This window comes from Podarcis filfolensis, assembly GCF_964270895.1.
Source record: "Podarcis filfolensis genome assembly, chromosome: 1".
In the NCBI taxonomy this organism is placed as follows: domain Eukaryota; kingdom Metazoa; phylum Chordata; class Lepidosauria; order Squamata; family Lacertidae; genus Podarcis; species Podarcis filfolensis.
Genome location: NC_139604.1, coordinates 113065961 through 113085169, shown reverse-complemented (window position 1 = coordinate 113085169; position 19209 = coordinate 113065961). Strand labels below are relative to the sequence as shown.

General features: G+C 43.7%; 1 protein-coding gene across 1 annotated transcript in view; it reads left to right on the top strand.

The window, feature by feature from the left end:
- Window positions 1–3171: 3171 nt before the first annotated feature.
- Window positions 3172–19209, top strand: part of NRDE2 (NRDE-2, necessary for RNA interference, domain containing) — a 31367-nt gene continuing 15329 nt past the window's right edge. Inside the window, exons 1-6 of the mRNA XM_083611771.1 lie at window positions 3172–3340; window positions 9079–9187; window positions 13897–14103; window positions 14937–15083; window positions 16797–17256; window positions 18608–19013. Of these exons, the coding sequence (XP_083467897.1) occupies window positions 3262–3340; window positions 9079–9187; window positions 13897–14103; window positions 14937–15083; window positions 16797–17256; window positions 18608–19013 (1408 nt within the window). The 5' untranslated portion in view covers window positions 3172–3261. The remainder of the gene's footprint in view (window positions 3341–9078; window positions 9188–13896; window positions 14104–14936; window positions 15084–16796; window positions 17257–18607; window positions 19014–19209) is intronic.

Sequence of the window (19209 nt, the reverse complement as noted above, 5' to 3'; positions counted from 1 at the left end):
GGCTATAGCATCTGCTCAAGGATACCAGGTGAAGACAAGTAGTATCCCGTGTGGATCTGCCTTCCCAATCCCAGTGTTGCTGTAGCTGGGTGAAGTCTGGACTGTCTGCATGTCCTTGCAGGACGAATCCAATGCACCTGCTGGTATACCCACAAGGCTCTGACCTTGCTGCCAAGGTGCCCTGCTCTGTTCTGGTACGCTGCCTTGGTGCTAGAAAGGCCACTCCTCCCGCCACATGGTCCACTACTATTGAAAGCGCTTGTCCTTGCTCTGACAGTGCTTAAGAGTTAGAAAGGCAGGATGCTTTGGGAAGAAACAGGAAGTAGGACAAACTAGATGGCAAACTATAACAATGGGGTCTGCTGGGGAAATGATAGTGTTTGGTAGAACCGGAAGCAAACAGAAAGTGAGGACAGGAAGAGGAAAGGATTGATAAGTGGAATGTGCTCAGTTAAGTTCTAAACACTTGTTCGTCAGTAATAACTGGCAAATAAGTGAAAGGAAAAAGGAACCTAGAAACAGACCAAAAAAGGCAAACAAACAAGGTTGGCCTTGTTTTATGTGGAGTGACTTTTCCCATTGTAAAATGGCTGAACAAAGCCAGTCATTGTTCCCACAGTTTGAAGTGCATGGGGAGGGAAGGGAGGGGGAGAGAATGGCCAGAAACTTCAAAGATTATCTCTGGCACTTGGTGTTACTGATAGTAACAGGAAAAGAGCTTTGCTCTTCCTTCAAACAGGACAAGGCATTTGTGATATATTTGTCATACGCCTAGTAGTCACAATGGATGAAAATGACTTCCAAACAGACCTAAAATGATTCTCAGATTATTTTGACTCTAAACCAAACACTGACTTGTTTTATATGGAACAGCTTATTATGAATCAGTGACATCATATAGCACTGCAGTTCAACCTGAGTGAAAAAGGGAGTTCAGTGCTAAATCTTGAATGAATTGGCTATAGATGACACAGTTGTCCTATAATATTAGATGCTTTTTCTGTAATTCTAAGCATTATATTGTTGTTCTGATTATAAAATGATGCATATATTTACATTTGAACTTCTCCATGCAGTGCATAGTTAAACTATAGAACTTGCTCCCAGATGGAGGCAGCGATGGCCACTCACTTGGATGTCTTTAATAGGATTAGACAAATTCATGGAGGACAAAGCTATCAATGACTACTAGGCATAATGGCTATATTTTACCTCCATAGTCAAAGTTAGTATGCCTCTGAATACCAGATAATAAAAAAATTCCTTCCAGCTCATAACAATACAAACTTAGTTGGTCTCTAAGGTGCTACTGGAAGGATTTTTTTATTTTGTTTCAACTACGGCAGACCAACATGGCTACCTACCTGTAAGTCTGAATACCAGGTGAGCAGTACATTCCTGCTCCCACAGGCATCTGTGGGCCACTGTGAGAACAGAATGTTGGATTAGATGGGCAATTGGCCTGATCCAGCAGGCCTTTTCTTATGTATTGATTTTGGCAACCATATTGGATTTTAACATTTCTCTTTTCTCAGCATTCTAGCGTTGTAGAAGACTGGTTTAAAGGTAAAGGGACCCCTGACCATTAGGTCCAGTTGTGGCTGACTCTGGGGTTGCGGTGCTCATCTCGCTTTATTGGCCAAGGGAGCCGGCGTACAGCTTCCGGGTCATGTGGCCAGCATGACTAAGCCGCTTCTGGCAAACCAGAGCAGCTCATGGAAACGCCGTTTACCGCCGGAGCGGTACCTATTTATCTACCTGCACTTTGACGTGCTTTTGAACTGCTAGGTTGGCAGGAGCTGGGACCGAGCAACGGGAGCTCACCCCGTCACGGGGATTCGAACCGCCGACCTTCTGATCGGCAAGTCCTAGGCTCTGTGGTTTAACCCACAGCGCCACCCGTGTCCCTAAGACTGGTTTAGACTGGTTTAGACACCATCAAACTATGTGTCATTTAACAACTTAACACAGTTGATCTGATAACATATTTAGTGCAGAGTATGTGTGGTAGCAAAAAAAGAAGAGGAAAAGAAGAACTCTCAATTGTCTATCATTTTGTAACTTTTCAACTTAATTTCTAAAAACCTTTAGGATAAATGTTAGGTCTAATATTAGCTTGCCTTCACTATTTTATCAAAATTGGTTAAACATCATGGCTGCAAGGGCATATTTACCCTACTAAGCTGGAGTTGGCATCAGCACTATGAGTGTCATCTAAAAGTCAAACATAAAAGTTATCACTTAGCCTTAGGTACAAAAAGATTTGGATTCACGTGTTAAAATAAAATAGAAAATACTAGAGCAAACAAATTCCCCTCAAATAGTCTCAAAATTTGAGAAATCTCCTGGTTCAGAGATTTAGAAATTTATTGTGGCATAACCTTTTATGGACTACCGTCCATCAGATACACAAAATATAACTAAATTGGCAGGCATTTTTGACACTAGCAAATATTTGTGTGTGTGTGTGTGTGTGTGTGTGAGAGAGAGAGAGAGAGAGAGAGAGAGTGTAATTTGTGAGTTTGGTGCCACCACAACAAAAAATGGGCAAAGTCTCATTTTGGTCATCCATCTTCAATCAAAATGGCACCTGGCACTCAAACACCAACAAAGAGCATAGCTCCTACCTTGGGCACTCTCAAGTTGAGTTTGGCATAGGCGGCCAAACCTATGGTACACATGAAGTCATACCAAAGTAACGTTTTGGTCTGCCATTTCGATTCAAAATGGCACCCGGCATCAAAATGTTGACGCCAATTGCCATTCCCACCTTGAGAACCCTCATGCTGAGTTCGGCAGTGATGTATTAAGAGGCAGCTGAACCTAAACATAACAGATGGACCAAAAACAAAAAACAAAAAAACCCCACTTTCCAAAACATATACCTTATCACAAATATTTGGGAAGGTGGGGTGAAATGGGGAGGTGTGAAATCAGAGGAAAATAAAGATGCATGGAGAAGAGACAGCGACAATAATAGCTGCAGCAACACAATTGCAGCGACCAGGAACAAGGCGGTGTTTGCTGAGACTGCAGCCATCTTAACCCTAGCCATTCGCCCACATTATAACCAGTGTGGCCTCTTCGCCTTAGCATCTGGGTAGCCGGCGCCATTTTGGAGCTGAAGCCGGGCGAAACTACATTTCCCGGCATGCTCAGGCAAGGCGCTGCGCTGCCGCCATCTTGTCTCGGCCCACGCGATTTCTTCCGTGGGAACGGCATCCGGGAAGTGCCGCCGATGCTTCCGTGAGCAGGGACGGGATGGCTCTTTTCCCGGCTTTCGCGGGCGCTGCTAAACCCGGGGAGGCGCCAGCGGGCGAGACCGAGGGCTCCAGGAGAGGTAAATGGACTCTTCCTCCCCCCCTCCGTCTGCCCTGATGGGCTCGTCCTGTTCATTGAAGTCACTCGCCCTTCAAAGCGGGTCCCTGCTTTACCTCCGCGCGCCGAGACCTAAAGTGGTTTCTGCAGGGATATCCTTCCCCTTCACCGCTGAAAAGTATGGGATTCTTGCATTTTGCGTGTGTATATATATATATATATATATATATATGCATGCACACACACACACAAAATAGGCTCATTCCCCATACAGGCAAATGCACATTTCCCTTAGTTTTGAGCAAAAGGACGGGATGGACGAGTGGCTTGCAAAACGTGGGCAGCGGGGAAACTACCTCTCATCATCGCCCTCTTTCCAAGCATCTCCTTTTTCTCCGTCTTCTCTGTGTTGATTTCTTGTGCTCAGAGCCTCGTTGGAGAAGTCCAGCAACATCAGGACAGAACTGAGCCACAGGTTCTGTTGGTTTCTGCGGGATTTGCTTCTAATTCACTTGGTTTAGATTGCTGTCCAGCTGTTATTCTTTTGACTGGTCTTCTGAGTCTCAAACTTTCTGGCCATGTAACATGATAGGGAACTGTAGATAACATAGCTGATTAAAATGGACGACATGCGTTAACACCCCTTCTCCGTGACAGCCGTGCACCTCGGTCTGCTTACATGCATTTGATATCCTGAACTGTCATGCAACTAATTGTTAAGAGGATTCATTCTCTCTGAGAGATCCTAATATGGTGTAAAGGTGGAGATGGCCTTTTTAAAGGCATGTTGTGCTCAAGCAGTTTGAAATAATCCTGCTAACATTTAGAAACTGGCAAAGAACTATGGGATCCACATTTGTATGAGATGCACGTGCTTGAGGTAATGTTTTAGGGACGTCACACTATTAAAAATGTTTAAGTTTCTAGCCCTCATGGTGGATCATTGCGGCTGTGAGTCCTGGAAGACCAGCTCCCTATCTGTCAGGTGGGGCCCTGTCTGACTCCAGTTACAAAAGCTGAGGTTGCTAAACAGACTTTTGTATTGTTTAGGGGTTTGTGGGAGGCGCGGAGGGGGTGTTTGTTGCTATTATTGATAATTTTTTTGTAAATTTATTTTAGATCCTATTATTTTTTTTGGAAAGTGGTTCGATTTGGTTATGTATTTTTTGATGTTTCATTGTTTATGACTACTTTTGCTAAGTTTGCAATTATGTAGTTTTTTTTAATGTTCTAAGCCACCTTGAGTATGGTTTTAATTATGGAAAGGCAGCATACAAATAAAATTATGTACGTACTCAGCGCCTGGCAGCCTATGCTGAAGCAAATAATTATGTGCAACAGTTAAAATACAGTAAAAACAACACTGGTGGCACCTTGCTGGAAAACTCTTAATGATGGCCCCCAAAAGCTTCATATGGGTGTTAAACAGCATTGGAGTGAGGATATTACTCATAGCACTAGTGCCTGAGTGTTGAGGTACAAAGTCTTACTGTCTCATCACAGATCTGAAGGTAAGAATGGAACTACCCTAATTTGGTGCCTCCGGTACCTACCCTTCTGAGTTGGTCCAAGAGGATAGTGTGGTAAATGGTATCAAAAGCCCCTGAGAGATTGATCAAAAGTAGCATGGTCACACTCCCCATGTCTCTCACAATAGAGGTCATCCATCAAGGCAACCAAACTGATTTAGTTCTGAGCCCAGATTGTTGTGGATCTAGATAATCAGTTACAACTGATTATCATCTAGATAATTCCCCATATTGGGGGTCAAGTGATGGGGTTATGGCGGGAGGCCCACTACCCTCTTAATACTTTATGCCCTCACGTGTTCTTTGAATGCTTGAACAGGATTACCATCTGTCTGATGTCTGGCTTCTCTAAACCCTCTCAGTTGCTATCAAAATGCTGCAAGTACATACGGTACTTTCCTGTCAGGCATTTTTTGCGGGAGGGTAAAAAATGTAATTTTCTTTTAAATTCACAAAAATACATACTTACGCATCTGTAGAGTGCTCCCCAAGACTTTTAGCTTTCAAGCAATAAGGTACCTCCGAAGTTGCTGTTTAAAGGAACGATACTTTTGCATCTCTACATTGTGAACTAATTTCATACTTTATTTGGACTAAAGCCATACAGTTTCTTTTCTGAAGCTCAACAGAGTTTGAGCCTGACCTACACCTGGATAGATAATTTGGAAATCCCAGGTAGTCTTTATAGTCTTAGAAGAAGAAAGGAGCACAAATCTTAGCTAAAGAAAGAATGGCTCTGGAAATAAAATTTTGTATCCATAGAGGTAGCAAAGGATCAGCAACACTTCCAAGCATTTGGTTGACCACTGTGAGAACAGGATACTACCAGCAGGATTCTTCCTATGTCGTCAAATGTTGTGATCCCATCAAAATTCATTCAAATTATCACAAAATGGGCAACTAGTTCCTGCAGCAAATGGTACTGAGTGCTCTTTCCTTTGGGGGACTTTACTGAGTCTGCGTTCTCCTCATAATTTCTGGGTCATAATGTTGCCACTTACCCTGTTTTCAAATAAAAGCTACAATGGATACTATTGTTTCCACACTGATATCTGGTTTCATACATTTTCTGCTCAATTCATTTTCACATTCACCGCATCATTCTTCCCGGTGTCTTTCAAGCAGGTGACTTCCTTGAGGCCACATAGAAGGTGGTGCTGGCTTTCAAAATTGTTTTCACTAGACCCTGATTATCCCCGCACGAAATTTGTCTAAGTCACTGTAATCATTTTAGAAAACAGATGGCGCTGACTGCTGCTGTCAGCTGAAGATCTCTTTTTCTGAAAACTGATTTAATTCTTGAGTCCTCATTTGATTCTACGAAGTTATACGATTTGCTCCGCAGACAAATTAAGGAGCTTTTTTACACAGCCAGTTATTTAGGAGTAATGACCCATGAACTCACTTCAGCTTCTGATTTGTTTACATTATGAGTTGTCAGCTGGCGGCATTAGCAGTGGGAATGGTTGGCATTCTTGAAATGCAGCGTTCCCATCATGCTACAAAATATTCCAGATTCAATTCTGTCAGAACTCTAATCCCAGAAGCTGCTTGCTGTGTAGTACAATAGTGGCATGGTGCAAGCGCACGGCCAGGACTGCTGGATTGGCTCTGCTGGTGTGTTTGCTCCGCGCTGACCTCCCTGCTGCCCTGCCCCTCTCCCTCCCAGTAAGCAACAGTGACCGTCCTGCCTGGAAGTTAGCATAGCAGCTCCAGCCTACCTGGTGAGCCACATCTGTCTGATCCTAAACCATTATTCCAGCCTTAAAGGTGGAATAAGGCTGCCAGATTAAGGCTGCCAGCCGAGATCCAAATGCCTAGGCAACTGTGCAATACAGAGGTTGGAAACTTCAGGCCTGGGGGGATGGATATGGTTCTCCAGATGTCTCTGTATAGCCCCCGAGACTCTCTGCAGGCCTCGTCAATCACCAGCCCTGTTTTGTACCCTCCTTGAGGGCTGGAATGTACCCCTGACCTCTGATAATGCCTCTTGCTTGCCTATAGGAGGGTAGATAGGGATGTGTGTGTGTGTGTGTAGAAATTAACCTACTGTTCAGAGGTAAATTTTACATTAATTGCTCCACCCACTGGGCCTCCCCATCACTAGAATGTGGTTCTCATAAGAGAATGCAGACCTCGGGCAGAAAAAGGTTCCCTACCCAGATTTGATGTACTAGAAAGGCCAAATGTCTTTCTCAGTTTTGAATAGATAAATGTGATACTGTTTCCCCCTCATAATTCTAGATGAACCAGCTGGACAAACTGTTGGCCCTTGCTGTGGCTCAAACTAGCTTTCCATAGAAAACGTGACAGTCTACTTCATGCAGCCCCCACACGACTATTCTTCCTACTGTGAAGGACAAAAGAAAAATTACCAGAATGTTCCTGGTGATAATGCAAACATCATCTCTTAAACCTTCATAGGGCTTCTCAACGAGATGAGCAGATATTAAATCTTATCCCGTTGTGATTTATAGGACTTCATGCTAAGTGCTGCGCAAAGATATATGGAAATAAATTCTTGGGGGATTTTTATGTCTTGGACAACTGATGGGAAAAGAGGAGGAATGGATTTAATTTAAAAAGCCAAAGTGATAACCATGAAATATGTGACTCATTTCAAATATTTTCTCCTGACCCACTGTGCAATGGCATTATAGCCTAGCGCCTGAATAATAAAAAATAATTTAGTTCTCCTAAAAGTAGCAGATGAGCATGACTTGCGGGCAAGCTAAGCCACATTTAAGCCCTCATAATTTCAGTGCATCTTCATTTCATGTAGATATTTACACTGATAGTTGCCTTATACCAAGTCAGATCATTAGTATTGGCTACATTGATTGGAAATAGCTCTTCAGGGTTCCATACAGGGCTCTTCTCCAACATTACCCAGAGATGTTAGGGATCAAGCCTAGGACCTTCTGTGTGCTCTGCCGTTGAACCATGGCTGCTCTCCAACTACAGCCTACAAACATTAAAGGTGGAACTGGAGGTTCCTCTACCAGCCTTTCTCAACCTTGGGTCCCCAGATGTTGCTGGACCACAACTCCCATGATCCCTAGCTCACAGGACAGTGGCCAGGGATGATGGGAGTTGTAGTCCAGCAACATCTGGGGACCCAAGGTTGAGAAAGGCTGCTCCAGACACAGGCTTGCAACCCAACGTCTCTCCCCCCCTTTTTAGTTCCAGCAACATGTAATGTGATGCTGTCATATCGTAGGGTTGCCAGAAAAGTTGTTGAGCTAAGCTTGTTTTGTTTTGTTTTATGGCACAGCTGCCATGGGCTGCCATATAGCTGGCCATTTTTCTGGTGTCCACCTGAACACTGCTAGAGACAGCTGGATTCTGGATATGTCTGGGAAATCCCGGAAATATTGTATGCTTCTCTGCCCTTCCACCTTATTGGCGGTTGGGTGGGAGGCGATTGGGAAAGCACAAATTTGAAGACATCAGACATCAGGAGTATTACAGGGAAAAGAAGGATATTGGGACATGGCAATTGGAATTCCATCTAGTTCCCACTGTTATTTGTGCAGGTGGCAACCATTTTGCATGCAGGTTCCCTTCCTGGCCCCCACACGTGTTGGTTGAGCGTACATACGCCCACCCCTGTTCCACCCGCTCCTGTTCTGCCCTCTTCCGGGTCCAAAAGGACCCACGTATTGGCGGTCGTGTGTCAGTCGCACATGCTCGCAATGGTTGCCACCTGTCTAGCGTTGTCAAAGTGTTTTTTAGCACCATTCTTACAGTTCCAATTTTATTATCAGGTGGAAGGCATTCACCTTGGAATACAGTCATACCTCGGGTTGAAGTAGCTTCAGGATAAGTATTTTCGGGTTGCGTGCTGCAGCAACCTGGAAGTAACGCTCTCCGTTACTTCTGGGTTTTGCCGCTCGCGCATGCGCAGATGGTCAAAATGACGTCACGCGCATGCAGACGTGGGTTGCGTTTGCTTCTGGATGCAAACGGGGTTCCGGAATGGATCCCATTCGCATCCAGAGGTACCACTGTATTACACAATATGTGAAAGCTACTAAGTTATTAAGTTATTAAAGTTATTAAGTTATTAAAGTTATTAAACTTTCAAGGACTGTAATTGATGATGATTATTTAGTTCCTCATCATGTCTGTTGTAAGCTGTATTGTCTGCTGACAAGGTAAACCCCCAGCTTAAAAAAACAACACAGTGAGGACTTTTCTTGAAAAATTGACCTGTCTTTTGTATCTGCAGAATTGAACTGGCTCACCAACCCGAGCTTCTGCAGTGAAGATGCTCTGAGACTTCACCAGCATGCGTTAAAGGCCACAGACCTTGCCTCGGACAAATCCCTGCTCCAAAGGTAGTGTGTTCTTTGGGACCTTGCCTTCCCACGATACATTGTTACTGTTTCTGATTTCATTTAATTGCAAGAACAACATATAACTACGGCAACTGGTCCACTGGTGCATTCTTATTCAGTCTCGCATGCAGTACATAGTACACAAGCAATATGATTATTTATGTATTTATCAATTCCAAGTAGCCTCTCCCCGCAGATTCTTGTTTTGAGGGTGGAATAAAAGTATCTCCCTTCCCATTTATAAAGGAAAAGAAAGGAAGACAAGACTCGCCCAAAGTGTCCATCTTTGAAGGGCCCGTAATTACCTTTCTGTGGCGAGTAAGGTGTTCCGATAAAGCCATGTTCCAAATATTATTTAACCCGACTTAAATGGGGATTTCTGTAGATTGTTTTGAATAACGGGCTGCCGATAACAGGAAAAAATGCTTAATGATTATGATGATGATGATAAATAATACCCCGCCCATCTGGTTGGGTTTCCCCAGCCACTCTGGGCGGCTTCCAACAATGATTAAAAATACATTAAAACATCAGCAATTAAACACTTCCCTAAAGAAGGCTGCCTATCTTTTCATTTAAGGTTCTTGTTTGAATTTGGATCTAATGATAAGGCAAGACCCAAATTGGGTCGGAGGGGGTTGCTTGCTGTGTCATTTTGGCAATAACGTGAAATGCCTTTCCCCCAAAGGACTATACCAATGTCCAGCTCCAACATGCATGAAAATAGGAGACTCTCTCTCCACATCCTTTCCAGCAAAGGGCAGAGAGATACTGGTGTTTATTTTGTGTTCTCTGGGACTTTTGAGCAACGCCCCCCCTTGTAATGTACTGAAAGCAAGCGGAAGCATGTGGCCAGCTTTACAGTGCAAACTTGGTTGCTTATACACAGCAGTAGTAGCAGCATCTTTTGATGTCCATTCATTAGGGCACAAAAGTAATTATTGAAACCCCCCCTTTAATAGATGCATCAATTATTTGTTCTTCAGTGAACTTTGAATTTTTTCTGCAGAATGTTTTCGAGGACCTTTTTTAAAAAATTACGGTTCAGCATTATCATTACAGGGTTGGTGTATTAGAATCATAGAATTGTAGCGTTAGAAGGGACCCTGGCGGTCATCTAGTTCAACCCCCTGCAATGCAGGAATCTCAACAAGGGGGCCTCCATCCAGTTTGAAACCATACCGCCACTAATTAATTGCCATAAAAAATAACATTCTTGTCTAGAAATCTTTTTGATAAACGTATAGCTTGCTCTTATACAGTTGACTGCACCTAAACCTTAGATGGGTTTAGCCATGCCTAAATATGTTTAGGCTAGTCTGCCAGTTCCTTGATGCAAAGTTTATTTTGAGTTCTGTCCTGCTGAACCCCACTGCACCTAGAATTTGGTGGTACTTTGATGTCCACCCACCATGTTTAAAATGCTATCTACCTGAAGCAAATTAAGATTTACACTGCTTGGGATGTCCTTTGCTTTCAGGAAAGAGCGTTTGAGAATACAGGGAAAGGGTATTAGGAAAAGGGAACTCTGAAAAACCTTGGTATACAAGCACATACATTCCCCACTGCATGTGGCTCTTTAGATCACAGCCATTACGTTTAGGTTAATACTTATTTTATAAATAGTAAGTGATTGTCTTGATAGATGAAACATGGGTTTAGGCCACTGGGAACAATGGTTCATACTTAATTTCTGTGGCTGTTGAATTTCACAACGATTCAAGAATCATCCTGTCACGACCACTAAGATGCTCTGCTACCATTGATGTAATGCTCTTTTCAGTATAGCAAAAACTTACTGGATTCTTCCCAGTAATCAAGCTGTGTTAGAAAAGGTGATGGCTTTGGCTCAGCTGCCTGGAGGGGACAGTTCTGTGATTCTTCCTTATGATAATCGGAAAGTAGCTGTGAGAAACTGAACTCAGGTGCAAAGGAGGGGGCTGTTCAGTCTTTCTCCTCTCAGCTGTTTTTCTGCTCAAAATCACCTCCCAGCTACTTAACTCCCCTGTACCTTTTCCCTGTGGATGAGGATGTTGTTGTTGTTGGATGAAAAAAAAGGCCGGCATAGGTAAGGCAAGGAGCCCCTACCCAGCAACATTCTCTGCTCTGTTTTCATTTTTTTTGGGGGGGGGGAAATGTTAGGAGGAATAATGCAAGTCCTGTACAGCCTGGGTTCAGATTACCTTAAGGACTGCTCTCTCCTGCACGCACTTGTCTGGTTTTTCAGATCCTCCTCACAGTCATTTCCTTCATGGGTTCCCATTCACCTGCTGATGTCTCAGCTTATCATGTGGAATTCTTTTCCCAAGGAGGCTCACCTGGCTATGAGCCTGATAATTTTTTGGTGTCTTACCGTATTTTTCGCCCTATAGGACGCACTTTTCCCCCTCCCAAAATGAAGGGGAAATCTGGGTGCGTCCTATGGGGCGAATGCAGGCTTTCACTGAAGCTTGGAGAGCGAGAGGGGTCGGTGCGTAGCCTGCTTCCCGGAGCGCCGGGCGCGCTGAAAGCAGAGCGCCCGGCGGTTCGGGAACACATCCGCAGCCTAGGCAGCCCTGCAGGAGTTCCCGCAGGGCTGTCTAGGCTGCGGATAGCAGCCTGCCGCCCGGCGCGAGGGGCGCCCTGAAGCAGAGCGCCCCTCGCGTCGGGCAGACATCCGCAGCGTGGGGAGCCCTGCAGGAGTTCCCCGCAGGGCTCCCCATGCTGCGGGTAGCAGCCTGCCACCCGGCGCGAGAGGCGCACTGAAGCAGAGTGCCCCGTGCAGACATCGGCCAGCCCCACAAGCTCGGGGGACAGCAGGGAGGCGCAGCGCCGCCATCCCGCTGTTCCTTGACCTGGTTCGGTTTCCCCGACCTGGTTTTGGAAAAAATGAATTTTTTTCCTTTATTTCCCCCCCAAAAAACTAGGTGCGTCCTATGGGACGGAGCGTCCTATGGGACGAAAAATACGGTAATTTCCCAGGCCTTTAAAGGTATGGAATTCCATATTGCTTTAATCTAGCCCTTTTGGTTTGTTTTTTTAAAACTCATGGCTATGTTTTATATCGTTCTTATATTTTAAAAATCTTTTGTTAGCTGTTTCTGAAATGTTTTAGCTGAAGAGCACCCTATGAATAAATAAACGAAGCTGCCCGTTGTGTAGCTTTTGCCCTTCAACAACACACTAGCTACAAATGATGTCTTTTTAAATGCCCTGGAATAAATTAACTTTTTGATTAATATCTCTTTAGTATTTTAAGTTTATGCATGTATTTCTTTTTTTTTTAAAATAAATTTTTATTGATTTTCCAACATATATTAAAACACAATACAACTGACAACACATAAACAAACAAACATATAAACACGTATAATTTCATAACCTCTTTTTCTTAAACCTTATTTCAACGACTTCCCCATACCTCCCTTTTCTGCATCCCTGTTTTAAACTTTTCCAGCAACCCCTAATTTCAATTACTTATAATTCACTTTCTTTAATCCTTTTTCTCTTACCCAATTATTTGTCACTGCCATTCTGTTTTTCATTACCCATGACATTTTAGCACTCATTAATTTTACAACAGTTCTTAAGATAAACTTTAAATTTCTTCCAATCTTCTTCCACCGTCTCTTTCCCTTGGTCGCGGATTCTGCCAGTCATCTCAGCTAGTCCCATATAGTCTATCACCTTCGTCTGCCACTCTTCCAGCGTGGGTAGTTCTTGTGTCTTCCAATACTTTGCTAAAAGAACTCTTGCTGCTGTTGTAGCATACATAAAGAACGTCCTATCTTTCCTTGACACCAATTGGCCCACCATGCCCAGGAGAAAGGCCTCTGGTTTCTTATGAAAGGTACACTTAAGTACCTTCTTAATTTCATTATAGATCATTTCCCAGAAGACCTTAATCCTTGGGCACGTCCACCAAAGGTGGTAGAAAGTACCTTCAGTTTCATTACATTTCCAGCATTTATTATTGGGCGTATGATAGATTTTTGCAAGCTTGACTGGGGTCATGCACCACCCACAAATCATTTTCATAATGTTCTCTCTTAAGGCATTACATGCCGCAAACTTTACACCGGTAGTCCACAACTGCTCCCAGTCAGCAAACACAATGTCATGACCAATGTCTTGTGCCCATTTAATCATAGCTGATTTAACCATCTCATCCTGTGTATTCCATTTCAACAGCAAGTTATACATTCTTGACAAATTCTTAGTATTGGGTTCCAAGAGTTCTGTTTCTAATTTTGATCTCTCCACCTGGAAGCCAATTTTCCTGTCCTGTTTGAAAACTTCATTTATCTGGTAATAATGAAGCCAGTCTCTTACTTTAGACTTCAATTTCTCATAGCTCTGCAATTTCACTTTTCCCTCCTCTTGTTCTATAATTTCCCAATATTTTGGCCATTTAGATTCCATATTAAGTTTTTTCACTTCCTTAGCTTCCATTGGTGACAACCACCTAGGGGTTTTGTTTTCCAACAAATCTTTATACCGAATCCAAACATTATATAGTGCTTTCCTAACAATATGGTTTTTGAAACCTTGGTGAATTTTAACCTTGTCATAAGTTTATGCATGTATTTCATCCATTATTTTTTTTAAAAGAAGTTTTTCTAGCATTCCCCGCCAGCTCGTTATGTTTTTGCATAGTTTGAAGTATTGGATTGTGAATATTATCAACAGTGCGGTTTTTGTTCTTAGATTTTTGTACATTTTATAAACAGAACAACCTCCAGCTTAGAGACATTGGGAGAAAGTGAAGTCAGCGAAAGTGTCCAAAAACCAGCCAAGAAAAGAAAGAAAAAGAAAAAACAGCGAGAACACAAGAAAGTAAAAAAGAGAAGTAGAAAGCATCAGGGAACAAGTGAATCGGAATCAGATGCTGATGATGTGAAAGATGATAGAAATAATGAAAAAGAAGCAGAACTGAAGTACGTAAGTACCCTTTATTTCTGAATTTATATGTGCCATGATCATTTCTTTGTTCTGTATAACAGGGATGGGAATGGGGAACCTGTGCCCCGACCCCAATTGTTAGAGTCTCATAACCCGCCACCAGCATGTTAATCGGTCAGGTATGATAAGAACTGTAGTCTAACAACATCTGCAAGTTCAAAGGTTCCCCATCTCCAATATATGCCAACACCAAACTCATTTCCTTGGTTGAGAATGACAACCCCTGCTTCAGGAACCCTGTGATTTATAAACCAGATGTTTAGAAAGGTGATCCGAGTTTTAATTTGTTTTTAGTTTGTTGTTGCTTTAACTTTTTGAAGGAATTAAATCATTGTTATTCTTGGTTCTAATTTTATTGTTTTATCTTGCTGTAAAAAACTGTCATGCAGCGCATACATTTTATGAAATAATAAATAATTAAACTGACTGCGGAATACTCTCACTAAGGAGGCTCACCTCGTGGTGACATGGGAAGTTTTTCAGCGCCAGGTGAACACCTTCCTGTTTGCCCAGGCATATTAAAATAACAGTTAAGGAAAGTTAGCTCTGCTCCCAGCCCAATAGCGCAATGCTCCAAAAGAAAAAATTAAGAAGGCAAACTTAAACTTGTATGCCCATTTGAAAATTAGGGAGAAAATTAGGGCTTAACCACCATCCATGATTCCCGAAATTGGCTTTGGGACTGTAAATGAAAGCTAAATTTTTCATTCACAGTGGCATGCTGGCTTTCCTAGGATGTTTTGGAATATATTATGGAAACTAGAAATCTTAAATCTTTCTCTCCCCCCTCCTTTCCCCCCCTTTGCAGTTTAGGAGACAAAGCTTCAAATGTGAGCATTCACTCCATCTGGTTAGATGATGTTCAAGGTGTGACAGCAGAAGTATTCAGAACAGATAAGAAACCAGATCCTGCCAACTGGCAGTATAAGTCTCTGTATCGAGGGAACATTGCAAGGTAATGAAATTTACAGGTATGAAGTCTGATAGCAGTAACGGTTTTTGATAAATAAATAAAAAAACTGAATATGTGGCAAGAGGACATCTTTGGGCCCGATCCATATTTTTCTGTGTGTAGCTGCATGCGTACAGTCTGCGTGGAGTCCTTGCTCAGGGGCTCTGTGCTAGAAACACCATTTTGCTGGTGCCCTTTTAGGTCGCAGGGTCTTGTCTTCTGCTTGCTCTACATTGTGAAGCAAAATTGCTTCGGTATTTAAAGAGTAGGAGATTAGGATTTGCGAACTTGCTTTGCGCTCATGATTCCGTACCTAATTGGCTGTGCTGTCTCTGTACTTGTTTGTTCTATTTATAGAGGAGAAAACATTTTGTTACATTGGTGTTGTGATCAGCTGCAACAAAGGAAAAACCCAAGATAAACTGCTGATCGCTTTTTTTACCGTTAAAATAAAATGTGGCTTTTAATAGGCAACTCTTCCTGTACGTAGCTCGATCCCTCGAGAATCTCTCATAATTTTTAATGCGTGCTACAAGGATGCTTTGTATCCAGCTGGCAAGTGGAAAGAAATTTGCTCCCAAATGTCATACTTGCACTCAACGAGCTGCATTCACTATTCACCATCTGAGTCCCATTTTAATTCCTGAAGTTCCCACGGTGGCAGATCCATAGCTGTCAACGTTTCCCTTTTTTAAAGGGAAATTCCCTTATTCCAAATAGGATTCCTCGCAAGAAAAGGGGAAAGTTGACAGCTATGGGCAGATCCAACAGCCTGATGGGATTGCATCCGATGATTGTGGCAACATAGGGTTCGTTGAGTTCAGTGAGCTTAAACTGTTCTTTCTCCCTGGTCCTAGCCTGGAAGAGTTAGTCATATGCCATTTATCATTGCAAGTATACACGTTTGCTTAGTTGCCCAGAGATCTTGCTCTGTACGTTGAAAACTCCTGATTCATCGCAAGAGTGGTCAGTTGCAGCTTTCCCCTGTTTCTATCCTTGTCTTGACGTCTGTCTTCCTCCCCTGCAGCACAGATAGAGTCTGGCTTGTTAGAGCCGGCAAGGGAGCAGGGTGCATGATCGGAGCCCGATACATCTGGAATCTTAATGATCTGGGACAGATCTCCATTGGCAAGACAGATCAGCCTAGGCTGTGGTGCCCATTTGTAATAATTACCTTAGAAACATTTTTAGTTGAGATTCTCTGAAGTACACTCTTGCTCATTTGTTCTGTTCCAAACATAATTTTAAAAAACAAACACAGATGCCTCTCAGGTTGCTTTTTTTTTTTTTTTTTGCATTCTCAGACCTCAGTCTCTTCACCCATAACTTTTTAATGAGGCACATAAGGCGCTCAGAAAGGTTCAGGAACTGGCCTCTGGCAAAAATAAGCGCAAGGTCTCAGCTCTGACCTCTGAGACTGCAATCCCAAGATGCACTAATTTGGTCGTCAGCGTCCTTGAACTCGGTGGGACTTTGAGTTAATATTCTCGGATCATGCTGTGTGTCTGGGGGCTGCGAAGTAAGCAGTATCTATAGACTGCTATTCCAAACACTTAATGAAGCAAGTGCTAAGTAACACTGTATTTGCCCAGTTCAGGAAAAAAGTTTTGAAGCCTGTGGTGATACCATGATCTGGGGGGTTGGCTGAGAAATGCTTGTCCCCTTCCTCCTTTGCCCTTTGGAAAAGACTCACAGTTTCCACTATTTCTTTTAAAGATACAGGAGAAGAAGCAACTTCTGTCTTGGCGTTGATCCAAGGAGGCAACATATTGCCTGGGAGAGTTCCTCAGCAGAGAAAAAGCACCCCCATAAGCAGCCTGAGCGTTACTTTTCCAAAGGTGGCCGGAAGCTGTTGAATGCGGATGGCATTCCCGTCAGCACAAAAAGTCAAGGCTCTATCTCTGGCCCAACTGCTTGGATACCCATTTCGGAGCAGGACTCAGCTGATGTTCTGGCCACAAGCTGGGCGAATCCTCTTGGGATTTATGATCCAGGGACCACATTGTGGCTGCAAGGGAAGGGGCCCCCTCAGCACGATTCACAAAAGCCGCAGGAAGCGCAAGAGAGCTCTGAGAATGGGGACTCCCGCCTCCTGGCCAAAGTGGAGGACTATAACAGGAAGGTCAGAGAGGACCCTGGAGATATCAAAGCATGGATGGATTTTGTTTCTTTTCAGGTATGTGTCTCTTTAAAATGTAAAGTTGCAGTATGATTTTCTAAAGACACTGGGATTCACCCAATGTGCCCCATCGGCAGAAGCCCCGAACAAGGACTTCCAGTTGTGCAACAAGGCCACCCGCTGCATGGCCCTCCAGTTGGCTCTGGGCAGATGAGCGGGTGTCAGGAGAACAGCAGGGGGAAGGGAGGGGTGATCGTTCCGTCTGCCAAGCTGAAAATTTGGTGCAGATGGAATATTTGTAGTAGCGTGATGTTATTTTTGACCCTATGGATGAAGACAAAAAACTGGTGTTCAACAAAATTTAACTCAAAAGTTGGTTAGAACATGGTGCTTATAATGCCAAGGTTGCAGATTCCATCACTGTATGTTCCTGCATTGTGGGGGTGGTTGTTGTTGTTGTTGTTATTTATTTATTGAATTTATATACCACCCTGTACCTGGGGGTCTCAGGGTAGCTCACAGAGTAAAATCAAGATACAAAACCACAAAACACACAAGAAAAATAAAAACAACAACCCTATACAGTGGTACCCCTAGATGCGAATGGGATCCGTTCCAGAGCCCTGTTCACATCTAGAAGCAAATGTAACTAGCAATGGCACGTCTGCACACGCACGCGTCGCTTTTTGCCGCTTCTGTGCATGTGTGTGACGTCATTTTGTGCGCCTGCGTATGCGGCGAAACCCGGAAGTAATGTGCTCCGTTACTTCCAGGTTGTCGCGGAGCGCAACTTGAACGCGCTCATCCCGAAGCACATTCAACCCAAGGTATGACTGTATCTCCCCCAACCACATTTTAAAAGGGCATAGGATGTCAATCAGATCAACCAAAGGCCTGGTTGAAAAGGAACATTTTTGCCTGGCATCTAAAGGTGTATAATGAAGGCGCCAGGAGAACTTCCCTGGGGAGAGCATTCCACAGACAGGAAGCCACTGCAGAGAAGTCCTGTTCTTGTGTTGCTACCCTCCGGATCTCTCGAGGAGACGGCACACGAAGGAGGGCCTCAGAAGATGATCTCAGGGTCCGGGTAGGTTCATATGGAAAAAGGTGGTCCTTTGGTGTTGAGGTCCTGAGCCGTTGGACTAGGTGATCGTCAGGGTCCCTTCCAACTCTACAATTCTGTGATTCTAAGTTAGGTCCAGTACCTTGTCCTCACAGTGCCCAACCACATGCCTAAGGGGAGTACATAACACAGACTCCATCCTGCTTTTATGGGACACTTGAGTCCCCTTTAAGCCCTTTCTCCCATCCGAACTGCAACAGAGGCTTTTGGCGGAGATTTCTTGCTGTGCAAAGTAGCTGCCAGTTTGCTTTCTACCACTCCTTTTATTTTACTTTTTTTTGAAAGGATGAAGTCATGAGAGGCCCCAGCTGCTATGCCATCAGCGAGGGAGAACGGGAAACTAGGAAGGTGTCCCTCAAGCTTGTCTTGGAGAAGAAGTTGGCCATTCTGGAAAGAGCTATTGAGAGCAACCCAAACAACGCCGACCTGAAACTGGCCAGGCTCAAGCTTTGCACGGAGTTTTGGGAGCCGTCAGCTGTAATCAAAGAATGGCAGAAATTGGTGTTCTTGCATCCAAACAACCCAGCCCTGTGGCAGAAATATCTCCTGTTCTGCCAGAGTCAGTTCAGCACCTTTGCCGTTTCGAAAGTTCACAGTCTGTACGGGAAATGCCTGAGTACTTTGTCGGCGGTGCATGATGGCAGCATGGTGTCTCATCCAGCCCTGCCGCACACAGAAGAAGCCATGCTAGGTGAGAGCACCATAACAACAACAACAATTTTATTATTTATACCCCGTCCATCTGGCTGGGTTTCTCCAGCCACTCTGGGCAGCTTACAGCACATAAAAATTGTAAAACATTAGACGTTAATTACTTTCCGATACAAGGTTGCCTTCAGATGTCTTCTAAAAGTTAGATAGTTGTTTATTTCCTTGACATCTGATGG